The 21,044-nt window shown below is 39.1% G+C and overlaps 4 protein-coding genes across 4 annotated transcripts; 2 read left to right on the forward strand and 2 right to left on the reverse strand.

Annotated features, from left to right (window-relative positions):
- Positions 1–251: 251 nt before the first annotated feature.
- Positions 252–10,059, forward strand: LOC128854831 (homeobox protein Hox-B4). Its single transcript, XM_054089244.1, has 3 exons — positions 252–839; positions 9,705–9,889; positions 9,949–10,059. The coding sequence occupies exons 1-3, from the start codon at positions 434–436 to the stop codon at positions 10,057–10,059; spliced, it is 702 nt and encodes a 233-aa protein (XP_053945219.1). The 5' UTR covers positions 252–433.
- On the reverse strand, positions 10,052–11,660 carry LOC128854830 (MKI67 FHA domain-interacting nucleolar phosphoprotein). Its single transcript, XM_054089243.1, has 3 exons — positions 11,449–11,660; positions 11,010–11,348; positions 10,052–10,945 (listed from the first exon to the last, which is right to left on the reverse strand). Exons 1-3 carry the CDS (start codon positions 11,536–11,538, stop codon positions 10,139–10,141), a joined length of 1,236 nt encoding a protein of 411 aa, XP_053945218.1. The 5' UTR covers positions 11,539–11,660; the 3' UTR covers positions 10,052–10,138.
- A 1,343-nt stretch (positions 11,661–13,003) lies between these two features.
- LOC128854829 (meiosis-specific nuclear structural protein 1) lies at positions 13,004–14,767 on the reverse strand. Its single transcript, XM_054089242.1, has 3 exons — positions 13,820–14,767; positions 13,366–13,757; positions 13,004–13,302 (listed from the first exon to the last, which is right to left on the reverse strand). The coding sequence occupies exons 1-3, from the start codon at positions 14,651–14,653 to the stop codon at positions 13,173–13,175; spliced, it is 1,356 nt and encodes a 451-aa protein (XP_053945217.1). The 5' UTR covers positions 14,654–14,767; the 3' UTR covers positions 13,004–13,172.
- Positions 14,768–16,032: 1,265 nt separating this feature from the next.
- LOC128854828 (autophagy-related protein 13 homolog) lies at positions 16,033–19,093 on the forward strand. Its single transcript, XM_054089241.1, has one exon. The coding sequence runs from the start codon at positions 16,574–16,576 to the stop codon at positions 18,152–18,154; it is 1,581 nt and encodes a 526-aa protein (XP_053945216.1). The 5' UTR covers positions 16,033–16,573; the 3' UTR covers positions 18,155–19,093.
- The last annotated feature ends 1,951 nt before the right edge of the window (positions 19,094–21,044 follow it).

Consider the following 21,044-nt stretch of genomic DNA (forward strand, 5'->3'; position numbering starts at 1 on the left):
ACTTCCTTTTTGTCCCGCATTATGCCTTAGCAAAACAAAATGCAAAAGTGTTGTGAGTGTTGTCATAACAGTTCATAAATTTTGACCGGAATTACCAATATAAAAATCCATACGTACATATGTATGTACATAAGTATGCCTGGATACAAATATAGTAAACACATTAAGTGGAAAACCATATGCTTTTACAAAATCTAGTTATGTATACATGAATGGGTGTACATATACTCGTATATATATGCACATATATATGTGTATAAGCGCAACTATGCGACCAATCACAGTTGAGTTATATGTCGTACATCAGCCAATAAGGAGTGATCATCGCTTTCGATGAGCAACAAATTGTTGAGATCGCATTTGATGCAAACTTCTTAACGATTCCAAGATGTCTTTAGTCATACTTTGGCCGTCGGAAAACTAAGGTTTAATAATGAGCACTAATAACTTACCTACGCGATCGTTTACGCATATCGACTTTTCTTCGACCGAAATAGAGTCATTTTATAATTGCAGTTGTTACAACTTTGATATTAAGACCACACAATCGAATTACTATGACAATAATATAAGCATTCAAGATTCGATCAAAATTCGTAATTGTTTTGACTGTTTTAATCAAAGCTATTCGCGTTTAACCAACAACGGTCATTCTGCTGAACCGAAAATCTCGACAGAATGGAATAATTCCACCACACCAGATCATCCTTGTATATTAAATATGCAAAATTTTCTTTCAAATTCAAATAACCCTTCAATTGATGCCAAATGCTGCGAACTTCAACTGACAGCGACTACAAAGCCTAGATGTGTGACTGGATTCAAAACTCATATTGAAGGTAAGTGCTGAAGTTCGTTCGGGACCGAACTTTAAATACTCGGCATATGTTTTTAGTGGATTTGAGTAAAATGAGGGTATGATTCGATAATATAAATCGCATAATTTTCCTGATGCTACAAGCCCATCAAAAAACTGTTAACGAAGCCTTAATTTTCTAAGCGAGTATTGAACCTTTAGGCAAATAATTCGATTCAAGCAGAAATAATCTTGAATGTACCTCGAAGCAAATAATTCGATGTGTTTTCTTTTCGGCAAAAGCAGAAATAATCCTGAATATACCTCGAATCTTTTGTCAGTACAGCATCCTTTTGTGAGTTTGTGAGTAGGTTTTAAATATTTCGAAACGTTGATGGAGTGTAAAGCCATCCATTTCGTTCCGCGGAGGAATAATACTGAATTTCCTGGACTTCGTTTAGCGTGAAGTAGGTGTCTGTGTGAAAATAAGGTGTGAAATAGGGAAGTGCTAAATTCGGCCAGGGTCGAACTTTTCGGAAAAATTTAATTTAGGCTGGCTGTTCGGGATGAAATATACCTATAGAAAATGATTAAAGAGTTAATGAAAATGTAACATCAGATGGACCAACGGAAGTTTAGTCTTAAAAATAAAAAGTGTTTGTCCGACTCGTGAAACAAGTTTCAGAGGGTTTCATTAATAAGTTATCTTTTTCAAAATTTTTCTGTTAGAGATATTGTTTTTTTAAATTTTTTGAAAAACACCCTTAAGTTGGAGGTGTGCGTTGTTATTGACATACTTCAATACCAACCTACCTTGGATAACTAAAAAGGGTAGCTGCACCATTTTCTTCTTGAATACTTTACATACTCCTCAAAGGTTGTTTAGTCACTTGAGTACCCTTCCGAGTGTTCATACTGATTTCATGGCTGATAATCTCAAAGAAGTTAGACTCTTTGGTCTTAAGGATTTCGTTACAAAACTATCACTTTATCTTGGGTTTTTGAATGATGGGCTTCTGCCATGGAAAAGCTTCTCGTGTAACAGCTTCTCCAGTAAGTTTCTCTACTTGTGTAACGTGTCAAGGCGCATACTACAAATTGAAGTAGAAGTTTAGCCTGTTTAAAATCGGTTCGGCTTACGAACAAATCAGAATAGAGTTTTGTATGTTAAGGAGCTGAGATCTTTTGGTGTTTTCGTTTCTACGAACAAATTTTGCCCTTCAATATCGCACTCAACTCTATACAAAGTCATGTTTCTTGCCTACTCAGAAATGAGCACAAAACACTGCCAATGTCTACCTTTGACTGGCACACGTATTTCTTAATATTAACGTTTTAAGTAGTCAAGGCAGCCGAAACTTCTCAAGGGAGGAGATTCACCTGGCATTTTTAGAATCGAACACACAATTTTCTTACCGATTACGCTTCTACGCTTACTTAAAATCGAACACGAAAAGCGTTGGAGGCAATGAAAAACAAACATTATTTCGGAAAATCGAAATTACTATTAGTCTCTCATCAATTTTCTTCCAAAATATGCGTACCTAACCCTAGTGATGGTAGAACAGGCGCACAGAAAGTGCATCGCTGCCTCATCTTCTTCAATGAGAAAGGTGAAATGGTCACAATCGGTGAATACAGATATATTTCAATTACTAAAATTAAAGGCACCATGAGCTTAGCCCATCTACGGCTCTTCCCAGTTATGCCTTTTCCTCTATTTTCAACAGCTTCGATGTCGATGACCAAATAAGCGAGTTCTATTGGGATTATTTAGTGGAAAGAGTGGAAACAGTATGAAGAGGTGAATTTATAAATGGTTAACGCAGCTTGGATGTCGCTGCACTGCACGTAAACTGTTATCTATCCACCTATTCTCACCGACGTAGTTCATGCCGTTAGGGATTTAGAAAAGCTCTTCTCCGCTGTCTTCGACATAGACAGATATTGCTTTAAATGAGTTTCGTAGCCGTAAGGAAAGATCCTAAATTGTGTAAATCCTAGCTGGCTATTAGAATTAAGCCATTACCGAACCTCAAAGAGATCATTTTTCTTATCTTGAGGTATTGGAAATTTTATATGGTGAAAGTCTAAGTTAACAAATTTTACGCCACTGCCACTTAGTGTCGTATGTATATATTAACATCTTTTTAATATAATAATAGTTCATCTCAACAGGATGTCATCTGCCGACGGAAAACTACTGTAGGATATATCCGCAAAATATTTATATGTACGAGGACCGGTTGAAAAGTCCTTGCAAAAATAAAAACTACTTAATTGTTTGGGGTAAACCTTTTTTATTTTTCGACCTGGTCTCCTTTTAGGCATATACACTTCGTCCAACGCTGTTATAGTTTGTGGAACCCTTTCGATTTCGGAATTTCGATTCGGATTAGTCCAAGTATGAGAAAAAGTCATTCGTTTCTGTAATCACCTCCTCGTTTGAATAAAATCGTTTTCCCGCCAGCCATTTATTCAAATAGTAGTCCGAGGGATCCGAGGGAGCCAAGTCTGGAGAATAGGGTGGGATGTGAAACGAGTTGGAACCTTATTCACATTAATTTTGCGACCACAACTCTTGAGCCGTGAGCTGGTGTGTGGTCGTAATGAAAAAGGAAAAGCACTCGACTTCCTCGTTTCAAACACAAAGAAATATATTGATCTGGCTGAAACTTGGTGTGTTCTTCCAAGAGATGTTGCTACATACATTTTTTCCATAAAAATTTATATTAAGTGTATCAGCTCTATTACACAGAACTCTTTTATTCGCGATACATAGAACTGTACGATGTCTTTTCAATGTGTTTTTGATCATCCTTCATTAGGGTAGCAGGTACAATGATAATTGGTTTCGCATAGGGTTCTCGCTCTTCATGAACCAACTTCCTCTACGGATCAAAACCCTTTTTAATAAACATTTACACCAGAGCCCATAAAATAAATAATATTAGACAATCTCATAAGAGTAAGAGATGCCAAAAGGCAGAAGACATATTACCTAGTAGTTGATTATTAAGTAAAAATGGGAAATGTATTAGAATAATAATTAAATTAAATTATTTCAAATATTTCACCTCACCTCGTATATTAAAACGACAACCGATTCTGTATTTGTATATTAACCATATTTCGAAGCTTCACTGGATACATGTGTAGATTTCGTTGATCTCATACTCACACTCCCTTCTATTGAATTTTTGTTTACTTTATCGTAACATTAACACCACTAATACGTATATCTTAACTTTGAATAATCCCAAGTTACTGGCGGTAATATTCGATAGTTTTCATCGCGAACACAATACAGGCGATTTGCAAGGTTCTCGGCAGACATCGTGTAAACTATGATCCATACATTTTGTCGACGAAAACCAGATGGATTTCCCCTGCTAAAGGTTCCAAAGTTCTCTATAAGTAGATTTTCCTGGAATGTTTCCGGAGAGACCGAATAAACTGACATGGTTCAGAAATTCGATACCCGGCCACCACTTGGCCGGATACTTATCCAGAATTCATTCCGAATATCCGGAATTAGCGCATCGCCATTCTGAGTGACACCGACACCCATGGCCCTATCGTCCTGTAAGATCAAATCCTCGTTGTTACTTGAGTGTATCGAGAAACTTAATCTACTAGGAATGCACATTTGCATCCGGCTAATTTGGGTTCCAGGACACAGGAGTGTAAGTGGGAACGAAGTAGCGGACGCATTGGTGAGAGGGGCTGCGGTCTCGCCTTAAATAAGAGCCGAACCCTTTCTTGGCATGGGACAACACACCATCAAGGAGAAGCTTAGGAGTGAAGAGCTAGGGCTAAGGGTGGTATGCTGGCATCAAACTATGGGGCTACACCAGGCGAAATACTTACTGAGAAGATACAACCGAAAGAGGTTTAAAAAACTCATCACCCTCCCGAAGGATAATCTGAGAATGCTCACGAGCGTCCTCACAGGCCACTGCAGACTGCGTAGTCATCTGTCATCACCCCTCCCCTTACGTCACAGGACCAACTCCTTGCAGCAACCTTACTCCAAATGCTTCCGCTCAGGGCTGGAATTGAATCCAACCCTGGGCCAGAAGTATTCTATTGCTGCGTCTGCCATAAACGGCTCCACCTCGGTTAGGTGCAATAAGTGCCACTGGTGGATCCACCTTAAGACCTGTTCAGGCCTTAAGACTCATAGGGAGTGGCCCACACGGTATGAGGCCTCGTGTTGCTCCCGCCAGTAGGCGTCTGATGCCACCACGGCTACTACTTCCCCTGATAGGTCGGTATCACCAACCGCCACCACAACCCACACCTCCAGGAGCTTATCGGAGCAACACAACTCCCCCGACTTAACCCATCCCCTTCCCTCCTGCTCGAACCCCAGTGCGGGGACAAACCAGCTGCTCTTGTCCCCCCGCACAGTCTGTTCCGTATGTCAGACCGTAATACCTCGGAATCTGGTATCAGTCAAATGCAATTCTTGCAATGGCTGGTGCCATTTTCGGAGATGTTCCGGCCTGCACACCACCCGTGAGTGGACAATTGACTACGTTGCCCCCTGCTGCAGAGCTCTGCACCCGCAACCGCCCCTGTGGCGCGGCCGCTCACCATCATCAGGCCGAAACAACTACAGCGGATTGCACAGCAGGCCAACGTACGCAACCCCACGCGTCCCTCACTCTCCGAGTTACAACGACCTTACCAAGAAGCTTCAAGCTTCTGCAATTCAACTGCAACTCTCTCTGATCACCAGGGATGGCTATAACGTGCACAGACACGATCGCGAGCGAGACAATGGTGGTGGCCTAGCGTTTATAGTCCACCACACAGTGCAGTATCGTCTCATTGATGAAGGCATAGCTGTCCGGACAGACGATTCCGAGCTCGAAATATTTAATGTTTATATACCCCCTGTCACCTGCTGCCCGGCAGGATATCACCCTGATATAGGTGCGCTCATCAGAGGGGAAAACCGGTTGGTGGTTGTAGGTGACTTCAATGCGCATAATGATCATTGGCATTCAAGCCTGCCAAACGATAGTAGGTGACTGCAATTGGCAGAGCAAATAGACGATTCGACATTCAGTACTGTGAACGACGACGCCCCCCCACCAGGGTAGTTTGCAATTGCAGCAGCTCGCCTGATCTAACAATAGCTAGCGCGGGTCTCATAAATAGCTAACGTGGCGACCTATACTATAGCTTGCATCATACCACTTGCCCATTATCGTCTCGATTGAGAGACCTGCCGACTTTGTTTCCGCGAACCACCGGTCCTATTTTAACTTAAAAAAAGTTAATTGGGCCGGCTTAACGGAATTCACTGGATACACCTTCGCCGCTCTTCCCATCCCCACCGATTTGCGCGCAGGCGAATGCGCATTCCACAAGGTGCTTACAGCTGCTGCGGCTCGCTTCATTCCATCTGGAAGGTTTAAGGACATTCGTCCTCATTTCCCAGCCGAAGCAGCCATCTTGGCAAGCGAACGTGACCACCTGCGCCAGGTCGATCCCGGGGATCCCCGCATAAGGGACCTCAATTTGGAGATCTGGCAACTGGTAGATCAACACAAGCGGACTAAATAGGTTGAGCACTTGAAGACCTGTAACCTCACCTCTGGGGTGAATAAGCTCTGGTCCTCCGTTAGGCCCCTGTCGAACCCGGCGAAGCACAACGTCAAGGTGGCTATCACCTTCAACGGTTGCACTTCGTCCGACCCGAAGAGATGCGCGAGCTACTTTAGCCGACTTTTTATACTGCATCCTCCGGCGGACAGATCCAAGCGTCGTGTTACCAGAAGGCTGCACAAACTGACGAACGACAATGCGCCACTTGCTTTCTCCGGTGATGAGGTTCAGGGGCCATCAATAAATCTAAAACATCAAAAGCCATTGGCCCTGACGGACTAAACGCGCTGGTGCTGAAGCACCTGCGACCATTGGGAGTAGGATTTTTTACAAGGGTTTTCAATCTGTCCTTGGCCACTATCATCATCCCTGACAAGTGGAAGCAGGGAGAGTCCTTTCCCCAGTAGTGAAGACACTTGAAGCCGTCCTACTCCCACTCTTCACGAAACACCTGGCCCCAGCCTCACATCAGCACGGCTTCCGACGAGTGCATAGCACCACCACTGCACTCACCGCCATAAACGCCCAGATAAACCGCGGGCTCAACCAAAACCGCCCCTGCGAGAGGACTGTCCTAGTAACGTTGGACCTGAAGAAGGCTTTCAACACAGTCAGCCATTCCACGCTACTAGATGATATTTATCAGTCGACACTCCCGCCAGGGCTGAAGAGGTGGTCCGCAAACTACCTGAGCGCTCGTCACTCGTCAGTGATTTTTCGAGATCAAACATCAAAGCAGAGGAAGATTAAGCAAGGTGTACCACAGGGTGGTGTCCTTTCTCCTTTGCTGTTCAACTTCTACATCTCGAAGCTCCCCTAACCACTAGTGGGAGTCCCCTTGTCTCATACCCTGACGACTGTACGATAATGGCGTCGGGCAATCACATCGATGGCCTGTTTTCCAAAGTGAACAACTACCTCACCGACCTTTCTCGTTTTTTCACTGCGAGGAATCTCCAACTTTCCCCCACTAAGTCCACGGCGACCTTCTTTACCACCTGGACAAAGGAGGTCAAGCTGTCCCTTAAGGTAAAAGTCGACGACACACCAATTCCGACGGTAAACAACCCCAAAATTTTAGGTGTAACCTTCGACAGTTTGCTCTCCTTCTCATCGCACACAACCGCAATTGCCACTAAAGTCCAAAATCGCAACAAGGTCCTCAAATCGCTTGCCGGCAGCACTTGGGGCAAAGACAAAGAACTGTTGCTATCGACATTTAAGGCAATTGGTCGGCCGGTTCTGAACTATGCTGCGCCTGTCTGGTCGCCTGGAACTAGTAAGACGCAGTGTATAAAGCTACAGATATGCCAAAATACTGCCTTTCGGACAGCCTCCTGATGTCCCCTGTTCAACACCTTCACAACGAAGCACACATGCTCCTAGTAATGGAGCATAACAAACTGCTCAGCAAGCAGTTCCTGCTAGGATGTTACCCGCAGGTTTCACGCCTGCAGACACCTGTTTGAGCCTGAGCCGCCTCCCAGGCACGTCAGGAGACACCTCTTAAACTACGCCGACGAAATCCAGGACAAAACTGACCGAAATCTACTAGACCTGACAGTGTTTAGACAGTCAATAAACGGCATTCACCAGGAGACCGTCACCACCTTCTTAAGCTCCCGTCCGGTGAATGCCGTAATCGGAGTCCAACTACCACCTATAGCAGATGAAGAGCTCCAGCTTCCTCGTAAGACACGTGTAACACTGGCACAATTACGTTCTGGATACTGTAGCAGGTTAAACTCCTACTTATCCAGAATCGACCCCGACATACCAAACATATGTCCGGCATGCCCTCACAAACAGACTCATCTAACACCCCTCTCCCTCTGGACCCAACCCGTCGAAACAGCATGTTTCCTGGGTCTACCTTAAGATGAGCTAGACGAAGATGACCGGTGATATGCCCTACACTGGCGGGGATTCTATTACTGTTAGCAAACAAACAAACAAACTTCAATGCACCTTCTCCTGGAATACAGCGCTATAGCGCGGAGAAGGTTGAGACATCTTGGTCAATTGTAGCCAGAGGAAAGGCATATACGATCAATCCAACCCAACTCTATCCTGAGTTTAATAAGGGGAACTTGGCTTGGATGAGGTACTATGATGAGTAGAGAGCACAAAAAACCATGAGATCGAAGGGCAAACCTCATAAAGTGACACTGTCTGAGATGCTCACCTTTTCCATGTGCTTTGCCCATAGAAAGTGGCCCGTCATCAGTCCAACTAGCCTCCTACAGTCCCCTCTGTTTAGTGACAGGAGGAACTGCGACAGTCGGTTGGACATGACAGGTAGCATCAGCTTTGCCCATCTGCAGCCTCTCTTAGCCTGTCAAGCTCGCTTGTGGGTTAGAGTAACCCGTTTGCTAACCGTGGCTTTGATGGCTGCAGAAGGGAGTGGCAGAACGGGCTCCGGGCTAAGAAAGTTGGCCTCAGAGCCCAGTTTGGCTAAAGGGTCAGAGATCTCGTTACCCGCGATATCCACGTGTCCCGGGACCCATGTTAGCGTTAGGCTATTATACCTGCCGACATACATAGTTCAGCCTGGATTTATAGGACTCGACTACCCTTGAAGTGGTTCGGGGGCTGTCTAAGGCCATGAGCGCAGCTTGCCTGTAGTTGCAGACACATAAATATGTTTTCCACAACAAAGTTCATCGCTTCTTGAACAGCATACACCTCCGCTTGAAACACAGATGCATTCATTCCAGGAGCAAAGTGCAGTTTTGTCTCGCTGGATTCCTCGTAGACCCCAGAGCCGGAGCCGTGGTCGGTCCTGGAGTCATCCGTGAAAATGCGAAAACAGTGTTTGCCGGGCTCATTTTCTGAATTTGACCACAGTTGAGCCTCTGGCAGCACCACACTATATCTCTCAAAACTTTTAGTTGTTGTTGTAACAGTTTACAAATCCCTATTAAGCGCCATCTGCAATCTCATTCTTTGTGTCCGACACCGTTTTTGTGGCGTCTTTACTAAGTCCTGTCTAGGTTGGTGTTCCACTAAGTGTTGCCATCTAAAACACCTAACCACAGTACCAGGAATTGCACCACATATGTAAATCGTCTCTACGTACCAGAATAACTTGGGTTTTTCTCGACCAACTGTTGTTATTTCAGCGTTTATCATTGACCTGATATAAGTCCGTAGACTGCCGTTTCAACATTCAGTTAAAAACCTTGTACATCTATTTACACCCACATATGAGTATTTAAGTACATGTTAAACAATTTTGTTCCATTGTATAATTTATAATAATTCTAAGTTCCGATTCTTTCAACTTTAGACGTTACACTGGATGAAGTATCAACAATTTTGAATGTTCCTAATGTTGCTGGAAATCGAAAAGAGAGAACTGCGTTCACCAAAGAACAAATAAGAGAATTAGAAGCAGAATTTGTGCATTCAAACTATTTAACACGCCTCAGAAGATACGAAATAGCTGTCGCTTTAGACTTGACAGAACGTCAGGTGAAAACGCTTTCCTAAATCCAATAGAGAGTTATTGAATTAATTTGTTTTACTTTTAGGTTAAGGTGTGGTTTCAAAACAGACGCATGAAATGGAAGCGTCTTAAATTGGAGTCCCAAGCTCAAAATACGGTTGAATTTCAACAAACGAACACTCAAATGGTTATTTAACAGTTTAAACATATTTATGTATTATTAATATTTGTATAAATTTAGATGGAAAATAAAACGTATGCAAGTTAAAAATAAGCTATTTTCTAATCTTTTGTGTTTTGGATGACTTGGATTTTAATCCCACCGTTTTCACTTTTTTTGAAGGCATCGTTTTTAGTATTTCTTTTGCGGCCGTTACTTGTGCGATACTCTTTTGAGTTTTCTTTGCAACAGTTGGTTTAAGTGCTTTCTTGGCCTTCTGCACAGCTCCACTCAGAGGCTTCCTTTTGATTAACTTTTCCAAAGGATCAACTTTTGGGGCTTTTACGGACTTGCTAAAGGGAATAGCCTCTTTTTTTGTATTTTTTCGTAACTGTGCTTTGCTGCTGTTTTCTTCATCTTCCGAGTCGTTAGTAAACCCATATGTTTCTTCATCTGAGCTTGTCGAGACTCCATCAGTGTGATCTCCATCGTCGCTATCATTTTCCTCAACACTTTCATTGCCACTTTGTGATGAAGCAACGTAATCTTCGTCTTCCGAATCATCATTTATTGTGTTGCCTAGTAGGTCTTGTAGTTCTAAATCTTTGGATTTTTTCGACTTTTTATTTGCATCGCCTATAGCACCTTTTGATTTTTTTTTACTAGTTATTGCTGTGGAGTTTTCTTCATTAACTTTTGTAGATTTTGTCTCACTATCATTTTCCTTTACAATTTTATTTGGTTCAATAAACACCTTGGAAAAGTCAATGCCCAAGTGAGCATACTTCTCATTTAGTTTTTTTACCTTTTCCAATTTTTTCAATGCACGTTTTTGATAATTTTTATCGGACCAATTATTCATTTGCTTTACCTTGCGTTGTATAGCTGCTGTTTTATGGGAAACATATATATCTCTGCCAGCCTGTAAATTCACAGACGAGCTTAAATACTATTTATAATAATAATAATTTTTATTATTTCATTACCTTGTTTTTAACTTTGCGCACCGATGTTTTGAAGTAATTGTATAATTGTTTTTCTGGGGGTATATAAGCGGCTTTAACAACTTTCTTAAACATAAGATAATTATCCATGGTCTCTGCAGCCACCTCTGCCACTTCTGGATATGCAAATTCTACAAAGGCGTATCCTTTGCTGCCTCCAGTACGACGCGAGCGTCCTAGCCGCAAGCGTGTGACTGCGCCGAACTGCTCAAAGTAGTTCTTCAATTGCTCTTCGAAAAACCCATGTGGTAAATGTTTAATGAATACAATTCCGCGTTTATTATCATTCTTCTCTTGCTGTTTTTTTAGTTTCTTGCCTAACTGTAATAATGTGAGCCAAACAGTTTTAACAACATATGAAGTTACTACGCATAATATTTATTGACATTTTTGTAGCGTAAAGGGTAAATAACAAACTTACTTGTCCAGAAACCACCACTTGTGACTCCGAAGATTGTTTCGGCATTGGCCTGCCGGAATTTTTTGCCTTATTTTTACGTATAGGAGGCATCGAAATTATGAATATGTTTGAACCGAAACAAAACTATAATAATTTAATACACACGTGCAAATAAAATAATTGGGGATTCTTCTTCTTTACCGAGGACAAGTTCTAATAAGACTTAAAACAGCTGCTCATTTGACTCAAAATAAAATATTTCCATTCACTATGAAATTAAACTTGGGGCATTCACTACTTCGTTATAGGTATTAATAATCAATATAGCTAATATTTTATCGGTGTTTTTTAGCTGAATGATAACTATCGATATCGATAAGTATGATTTGACAGCTGAGAATGGTAAACTGTGTAAAAATTTCTGTTCAGTAAGATTTGGCAAGTGTCATCATGAATCGTTTAACGCCTGAAAAACTTTTTCATATTGTGAACATTTATTTTGAAAAAACTAAATCTGTTCGTGAAGTCCATAGTGCACTGGCGGCGTCATCGGTCCTTATTTCTTTCAAATTTCACCATTACGGTGAATGGTGAGCGCTATCGAGCCATGCTATTGAATTTTTATTCCCAAAAATTAATCAGCTTAACATCGACGACATTTGGTTCCAACAAAACGGCGCCACTATTGTAATATTCAAGTCCCAATAACACCATACGGTCAGATTTTTTGGAAAAAGTAGTCAACAATTGGTCTGATCAAATGGATTATCTAACTCGTAGCCGCGGCGGAGATATGCTGGATATCATATTCAAAACACAAATGCCATGAAATTTTCTAGTAGATTATAAAAAAAATTTATTATTTTTTATTTCTGTTTTGTATTATGATTTTAAATTCTCAAGCTCTTAAACAAATATCCTATATAACTACATGATCACACATTTTGTTCTAAGTAAAGAATTAGCATCGTTTTCGTGATGATTGGTAACATGTTAACACTATTTGGTGAAGTGAAAAATTTGTATGTAAATAAATAAATCAACCGTTTGTTTGAAGCTTAAGAAAAAACTATTTTATTTAAATAAAATTTGTTGCTACTTAACTTCTTTCTTTAGCCACTTGCTACACATTTTTTGTTCTATTCATTTTTAAGTTATGAGGAATTTTGTTTTAGTTTTTTTGAAGGAGCCGAATGACAACGAAACTAAAATTTTATGGTTATTTTCTCGGCTGTCGTAAAGTGAATAGTTTTTTGTTGGGTTTTCCGTACTTGTGGTTTGAAGCAGTTTTCTTTAGCACTTCTCTTGTTCCTAGACCAATAGTTTTATATTGTATTTGCCAGAAGCTTTTTCATGGCGGCCAGGAAAATGAAGAATGGGGAAATAAAAAAAAGGTTCACTAAATACAAAGGCGCAGGTGGTGGCACTAGACCAACAATTACAATGTTTTGTACGTTTGATTGTCACAGCAAGGTATTGGGGAAGTAGAAAACAAAAAAATTAATTCGCCTTGTTGTATTCCGTGCTGACAGCTACATGGACACAGCGAAAGAGAGAAAAAAAAAAACAAATCAGCTGATTTACCAACACCACCTTTAATCGTTTCGCCTTGACTAAATATCATAGGGAAATTCGCCAAAATATCAAATATGCCTACTAAACTTTTTTTATACGGGACGAGTACACATGAATTTACGTTTAAAATCACAACAGAAAAACAATATAGAAGTTGACAAAAACTATGTCTATTTTTGGCTAGAAATACCAAGCACTTTTCGGTCTGTATCTTTTAGCACACCCGAAGGCAGATAGCGCAAAACATCGGCCGGAGCATTTTTCAGCATTTGTAGGCGCTCCTTTTCAACCATTTCCATTCTAAAAATTGGTTAATTTAATAATTTTTTTCTGTTTTATCAAATGAAAGTGCAAGGCACTCACCGTTTTCGTTCTTCGTTGATCAAGTATTCATGCCATTTAATATCTTCTGCAGCATCAGTAGCTCGTTTTTGTCGGCGCAACTCAATCATTTCCTGAATGGCACGACCATGTTCTTTTATCTTTAAGCGACGCTTTTCATCCGCTAATTGATCCAACTTATCACGTTCTGCCAATTGTTTTCGCATCTCAGCAAGGAAGATAGCATCTTCATTTTTCTCCCGCTCAAGTTTGCGACGTTCTTGGTCATTACGATAACGTTCAAATTCCACACGCATTTGTATTCGGTCATTATATTGCTTTTCAAGGTTTTGTTTATATCTTATATCCTCATTTGTGTTACGCTCCTCCACCAACAAATCAAGCAATAAGTTTTCGCGTTTTCTTTTCTCATTCTATAATGTGGACATAATTGAAAATATAATATTAAAATTTAGCCAAATAATGAAATACTTACTTCGACTTCGAACAAATGCTGTCCAATACGATCACTCAATTCAGCCCTCTTTTGTAGCTGCATCTGTCTCTCCAATTTAGTTTGTAAATTCTTCTCCTCGCGTTCCTTTATCATCTCTTGGAAACGTTCGGCTTCGTCAACTTTTTCTGAAATTTGTGCTAATTTCCATTCCTCTTGTTTACGTTTAAACTCCTCCATTTCCTCTTTGGCATTTTGTTTCCTTCGCTCCAATTCTAATAATTCTGTATCATGCTCGACCTTGTATTTCTGCAATAATTTTTGCATCTCATCCTTTTCCTTTAGCACTTCAGTATATTCATCTTTTCGTCTTTGCTGTGTTTCAGCCATTTGACTCAAAAGAATGTTACGAATTTCTTCCTTCTTTTTCAATTCATTTCTTTCAGATTCTATGAGATCTTCTTTGCAACGAAGTCGTTCTTTTTCAAATTCAATATTTTCTAAGCGCTTTAGTTTCATTTGCTCCTCCTTGAGCTTTTCCGTTGCTATCCTTTGTTCTGCAAGTTGTTTTGATATAAATGCCGCTTTCAGTTGCTTCTCCAACTGGCGTAACTCCGAATTATTCTGTCGAAGCTGCTGGCGCTTTTTCTTATCTAAAAAATCTTGAACCTTTTGTGCTTTTAATTCTATTGAAATATCTGTAGTTTCTTGTTGGGCCCGTATGCGCGGATTTTCAGCCGTCATTTGTACTTCCTGTGCTCTTAAATCCTTTACACGACGTTCCTGCTCCATCACAGTCTCTATAAAAAGATTGTTGACTTTGTCCACATTGCGATCGGCATCCACCGGAATCCTGCACCGAAAAGTACTAAACATTTTGCAAGTTTCTAATACCTTGTATTTTATTTTCCAAAAAAATATAAAATAAATTCTTATTCTGAGATCTCCACTGGCAACAAACGCCTTGGTAAATTTTTTAAATAATAATAAGCGACATCTACAGTATTTTTGTTTAAGATTTTTGCCTGGTTTGTGCGATTGTGGGACAAAGCGAATTGAGTACAGAAAGTGGTGTCTTCTTTTATGTTTCGAGATTGACGTCAGGCTCCTTTCCAATATAAAACAAATAAACAAACGGAATAGAACTTGTATGTTTATGAAAATTCAGTAAATGGCTTGAAAATATTGTGATTTGTGATATTTAAACTAAACAAACTAATGAAAACAAAGTGGCGTGCGTTAAATTGTAAATGCACTAATTAATATTATATAAATATTCCAAATACAGCTTTTTGCGTTTTTATGCGGATGTGCGTATAATTTCTTGTGTTTTGTTGCGACGTCATCGCTGAATAATATACAAACAAGAGGAAAGGAAATTACTTTTTGTGAAGAGGTACGGAAAGTGAAAGCAATGGAGACTGCCTCCTTCAAATAAGTAATACAATTTCCCTATGCTGTGTTCCGTTTCGCCTTGCTTTTATTTAATTAACTTTTTAAAATTTTGGATAGAATAGAGGAAGATTTGGTAGAGCAATCTGTAGTGGTGTCTTCAGTGAACGCAAATTCACGTTCTCTAGTGTCTTCAAAAGTAAGGGGTATGTTTTTTGCTGAGGCTATAAAAAGTGTGGTGGCGTTTTGTTACAGAAAAATCAACTATCTACTATGAACTTACTAGTTTTTCGACTTCTTTCATTTTTTTACATAAGCGCTGCCATACTTATACCGTGTAGAAGCTGAAATAACTACTTATAATACTTTTTTGCTTGCTACATAACATACCATACCATTTTACAATTTTAAATCAACTGTAGCATTTTCGATCACAATAGTGTACTATACAACTTTTTAAGAAAAATTCGCATATTGGTTTTTGGAAAATTTTGCAAGTTACGTACTTTATTAAGAACCGATACTTTTTATTCATACCAGCCTTTGTCTCGTGGCATAAGTGATCAAAACTAATATCTGCATTACCCGTATCGCATATTTTTCTTTCAGTACTTGTGCATACTAGGTGGTAGTTTTTGGTTGTTTTGAGCAGAATTGAAATATATTGAACTTTATCAAATTTTCTAAAGAGTAAGTAAGTTTTCAATGTAAACTTTATATATATCTACTGTGGCTTACTGTAATCATGATTTCTAGCACAGAGTTGTTATATGTCGTAATCCTATTCTGTTGTGCTTTTCATATTTTTGCGATTTATATTTCATACAAATTTTCGTATGCCAGCGCCTCGTTTTCACGTCGGACGGCCTCTCGCTTCGTTAAATCTTCGCTCGTGTGTTCATATCGCATATCGTTTACGTGTTTCATTCAAAGTGGACAGAATTAGATGTTGGAAAAGTCGAGTTGAGTGCAAAATAAAAAAATACTTTGTTTCAGAGAGAATATTGTCTAAACTGAAGTTGAAATAATGTGAGAACAATGTTACAAATATTTGAATCTTTAAATAGTGTCGAAATAATTAATAAGTTTTCTGAAATCAATGCAAATTTCGCCAGCTGCAATTTTATGAATGAATAATGAGAAAACGCAGTTATAGCGAATGTACATGAAAGCAAACAGAAAAATTTAATAGGAAAGAATTCCAAACAATAAAAAGAGCTGAAAAGTTTTTAAGTTGTAGTGATTGAAGTGAACTAAGTGAAAAAAACGTACTTTGGACTGTATAATTACCATACGCAGAAGAGGCAAACACTGCATATTGCGAAAGTACATTGCGTGCATATTGCAAAAATCACGCCCACAGACGAAAACATATCAAAAGTGCATTGTAAAATAAGCTTGAAAATGTCTGGTCAACGTGTCAATGTGAATGCTGCTGAAAAGGACGTGGAGAAGTTTATAAAATTTTTGGCGCTGAAGTCAACTCAAGTCGTTGTTCAGTCGCGCTTAGGTGAAAAAATACAGACTCCATGTAATCCACTCGCTACTGGTAGTGATTGGTTTAACATAGTTATACAGGATCATCCTGATATTTATGCTGAAACGAAGCGTGCGTTAGCATTGGAACCTGGTCAAAGTATATTAAAGCGATTGCCTCTGTGTGTGGAGATTTCGCTGCGCACAGTGGAAGGAGACCAAATGGTGCTAGAAGTGTGGTCTTTAGATATACAACTACCTGGTTGTCATAAAAATTGTAAAGATGACATATGTGAAGTACTCATAAAGAATGCAGAAAATGGCAAGGGCGGCGTCGCAAATGGTACAGGCGCAACTTTATCAGAGCAACAGACTTTGAAGGCAGCGCACGCTATTTATAACCGAATGGGCATTCTACTGAAGTCACTTATCTCGTTGACGCGTGCTACTCCAGGATACAAATTATCCCGACGTCAATGTCCAGAAGCATATGGTATTTACTATCGAATTTACGTGGATAGGCCACAGTTGCACACTTTAGGCGAAGGCCATAAAAATGTGAAAATCGGGCAGCTAAATACGATAGTTGGTACCTTGAGTATGTCAGTTTCTTACCGTACCAAAATGACGATCACACCCACAACCGCAGATGCACAAAATGGTGAAGGCAACACAATTATGCTAAAGTCTGACCATTTTCGTCGTAACGATTCTTCGCCCACTCAAAACGTATCTTTAACAGGGTTGAAAAGAGGTACGGGTGCAAATGGTGAAAGAAGAGTAGTTGATATTGAAAAGCCATTGCGCCCAGGAGCGTTCACAGATGTTGGCAAACTGCGACAATGGACGGAAAAAGATTATGTTTTACCTGAAACACCTCCGTTTGAATGGCTATTGCGTCGTCCACGCCACGAAAGCGGAGGGTCTGCAGGTTCAGTCGAGTCATTAAATAAAAAGAGTGATGGCAGTGCAGCAGTACCGAATTCGTGTAATGGACAAGAGCAAGGCATTCAAAATAATAACGACGGCGTGGTCAATAATGCCAACAATAATACAAAGGCGATTAATAACAACAATGTAATGGCGTTTAAGAGTTTAGAGAATGGACAAAATGGTACACAAACAAAAACGCCAACCGACAGTGGCACGCTCTCACAGTCACCCATCAAAAGTCTTTTTGTACCCGCCTCAACAACGTCGCGTCACAGTACAGCGCCAACACATTTACCGATGCACCGGCCCGATGATGGTAACCTGCTCAAAGAGTTGAACTTTCCTTTTGCCTTACCAAATTCACATGTAAATGATTTGGCGAAATTTTATCGTGATTGCTATCATGCGCCTCCACTACTTGGACTGAACGAAACACAACCGGAGGCAGCGGTGGAAGAATTAGAGGAATTTGAAACATCCTTAGAAGACTACGACGAACTAGTTTCGCAACTCGCGTTAAGTACATCTTCTTCTACGGGCAGCCGCAGCAGTGGTGGACTACAAATGAGCAACTAATACCAACTGAACGGGGTAAAAGATTAATTGATACTAGTATAAGTACATAAATAGATATGTAGGTAGTTAATAGAGTAAGCGCGAAAGCCGAGGAACTATTCACTAGAATTACGATCAAACGACTAGGCTTGCATTTCTTTAATTTGCATTATTTATTCTTAATTTTATAACAATATAAGGTTTACATATACATATATGTAGATACAAAATATAATAAGACTTATTTGTTAAGTGTTTATATTTAGTAAGTACATAATTATAGTTTAAATGATCAATTGTTACGGAAAAGAACACTGTGTGCAGAAGACGTTTTTTTGGAAATTTGTACTGTTATGCCTCTGTTTCAATTGGTAAATAAGTGACTCAGATAAGATAATCAGTTCTGTATTATTGCAAAAATTTAAGAAAAATTTGTTATTATTCAAAAAGGAATAAGTATCTGAAGTTATTCCTTGTAACGAAGTTTCCTTTACTTACTCAAATCTGATATGGTTTTATGTCTGCAACCTGCACACGGTATGGTTTAGTGCCTTCTTTAACAAATATTTTGCTACGAAAGTATAAATGAAAATGCTAAAATAATTTACCTCTATTGTGTTAAAGATGAAGGCATACATATTATTTTTATGTACATGTAAAATAAAGATTTAATTAAAAAAAAAATAGTTTTAAAAAATTGAAGACTAAAATTTTATACGTACATATGTATGTATGTAATTCTTTCCGAGTAAATGGTGAAAGAAGCAATAATTTTTTGTTTTCTTTAAAGAAAATTATCGGAGTGCATCAATCGCCTAGTATCTGCATAATAAACAGCAGATTTGTTTAAGTAATTATAGTTCAAAGTTCTTTAGACGAGCATGCATATTACATATGTACATACGTGCATCCATGTAAATAAATTCATACAAATACATATACATAATTAAAAAAAACTCATTCAATGGCAACTTGATTTTTTAACGATGGTACAGGTGCTTTGAAAAGGGCCACATAAGGCAAGTATTCAAATGAGACAAATTGTGATTACAGTATCGTCAAACAAAACGCCGACCGCTGACTATAAATCCGATGTCAGTTTTCAAAATTCAAAATGGCGATAATCAGTGGCACTAAAAATCTCTGAATGTTCAATTTGATGACCTAAGCTCAACTTTTTGATTTTGAGTCCGCCATCTTGGATTTGCCGTACTGTATATTATATTAAATGAAAAGTATAAAAACATTTTAAATGAACACACTTCATAGTTTCAATAAGAATATTTACTGGTTTAAAAAAGATGACCATACATAAACCAAGTATCGCGTTTTTTTAGCTGCATGAGAACTGTCGATATGTTGTTGTTGTAGAAGCATAAACATTCCCTATACTTACATACGGGAATGCTGCTGGAGTGACAGTCCTTGGCCGGATATAAATCCGGGTCGTTTCGGTAACGTAGAACCGACTGTCGTGGAAACGAGAACTGTCGATATCGATAACTATGGTTTGACAGTTGAGAATGGCAAGCTGTGTTGACATTTCTGTTCATTAAGGTTTGGCAAGTCATCAACAATCGTTTACCGCCAGCACAACTTTTCCAAATTGTGGAAATTTACCTTGAAAAAAAAAAAATAATAATAATAAATAGATAAAACTGTTTGCGAAGTTCCTAGAGCACTTCGTCCATTTTACACATTGACGGCATCATTGGTAATTATTTCACTCTAAATGAGAAAAGAGCTGGCGTTAAGGTGAATAGCGAGCGATGCTGAGTGAATTTTTGTTTCCAAAAATTATTTGGTTCCAACAAGATGGCGCAACTTGCCGTACACGGCGCTTAACAATCGATTTATTGGACTGATCGAATGGACCATGTAACTCGTAGTCGCGGCGGACATATGCCGGATATTATATAAAAAAATAAATGCCATGAAATTATCTATCAGATTATAATAAAAAAATTATTTCCAACGATATTTCGGTTTTATATTATCATTTTAAGTTCTCAAACTCTTAAAAAACACACGATATAAATTAAATACATTTAATCCAGAGCATTATGTATATTTAATTAATTAATTACGTGTATTTAATAACATGATTGTATGTAGTTATGTACATAATTACGGAGTGACTCATGAATGTTCGATTACTTGCATTGATTTGCCAAATAACCACAAAAATCAAATAAAAATTGCACTTTTAATCCCAGAAGAAAATTTCTCAATCTAGATGCTGTACCATCAACGATTTTAGCGCCGATGTCATCAAATGAAGAGTACTAATCATTCTTTAACCTGTATGTCTAATATTTATACACGATTCTTCTTAAAACTACACACACAGTTCATGCTTCAATTGCTTACGTTTTACAAGGTGAAGTCCAAAATAACAAGACTGGCGCCATAAAAATGTGTTTGATGGCGCCATCTTTTTAATGAATTAGTGCGTTGGAAGTTACATCACATCCCTAGCTGACTTCTAGTGAAAGCTTGGTGACATTCAATTCAGTGGAAGCGAAGTTATTGCGTCTAAATTGTCAGTATGTTTGTGCCATCGGTACAAAAATGAGTTTTGAACAAAGAGCTAATATCAAATTTTGTTTTAAAATCGGTAAAACGTTGAAAAAAATTTATGGCAATGATTGTCTATCTCTTGCCAGAGTTCATGAGTGGTTTCCACGTTTCAGAGATGGTTGTGAGGACATACATGACAATGAACATAAGGGCCGCCGAAAATCTGTAATCACCGAAAACTCCATCGAAATTGTTCGTAAATTTATCAAAAATGAACCGAAATCATCGTTGAAATTCATGGAATCGGAGTTAAATATCTTCAAAACATCGATGTATCGTATTTTAAAAATCATTTGGGCTTACGAAAGGTCTGCACGTTTCATTTCGCCGA

Source organism: Anastrepha ludens, chromosome 2 (assembly GCF_028408465.1).
Source record: "Anastrepha ludens isolate Willacy chromosome 2, idAnaLude1.1, whole genome shotgun sequence".
NCBI classification, from domain to species: domain Eukaryota; kingdom Metazoa; phylum Arthropoda; class Insecta; order Diptera; family Tephritidae; genus Anastrepha; species Anastrepha ludens.

Bases quoted from the DNA above. Each gene is read 5' to 3' on its own strand.
- LOC128854831 (XM_054089244.1), top strand. From the start codon at position 434: ATGAGCACTAATAACTTACCTACGCGATCGTTTACGCATATCGACTTT. The intron at 840-9,704 runs GTAAGTGCTGAA...TTTCAACTTTAG, and splicing joins ATTCAAAACTCATATTGAAG to ACGTTACACTGGATGAAGTA. The intron at 9,890-9,948 runs GTGAAAACGCTT...TTTTACTTTTAG, and splicing joins TAGACTTGACAGAACGTCAG to GTTAAGGTGTGGTTTCAAAA.
- LOC128854830 (XM_054089243.1), bottom strand. From the start codon at position 11,538: ATGCCTCCTATACGTAAAAATAAGGCAAAAAATTCCGGCAGGCCAATG. The intron at 11,349-11,448 runs GTAAGTTTGTTA...ACATTATTACAG, and splicing joins AAGTGGTGGTTTCTGGACAA to TTAGGCAAGAAACTAAAAAA. The intron at 10,946-11,009 runs GTAATGAAATAA...GTGAATTTACAG, and splicing joins TGCGCAAAGTTAAAAACAAG to GCTGGCAGAGATATATATGT.
- LOC128854829 (XM_054089242.1), bottom strand. From the start codon at position 14,653: ATGTTTAGTACTTTTCGGTGCAGGATTCCGGTGGATGCCGATCGCAAT. The intron at 13,758-13,819 runs GTAAGTATTTCA...TCCACATTATAG, and splicing joins AGCATTTGTTCGAAGTCGAA to AATGAGAAAAGAAAACGCGA. The intron at 13,303-13,365 runs GTGAGTGCCTTG...ACCAATTTTTAG, and splicing joins ATCAACGAAGAACGAAAACG to AATGGAAATGGTTGAAAAGG.
- LOC128854828 (XM_054089241.1), top strand. From the start codon at position 16,574: ATGTCTGGTCAACGTGTCAATGTGAATGCTGCTGAAAAGGACGTGGAG.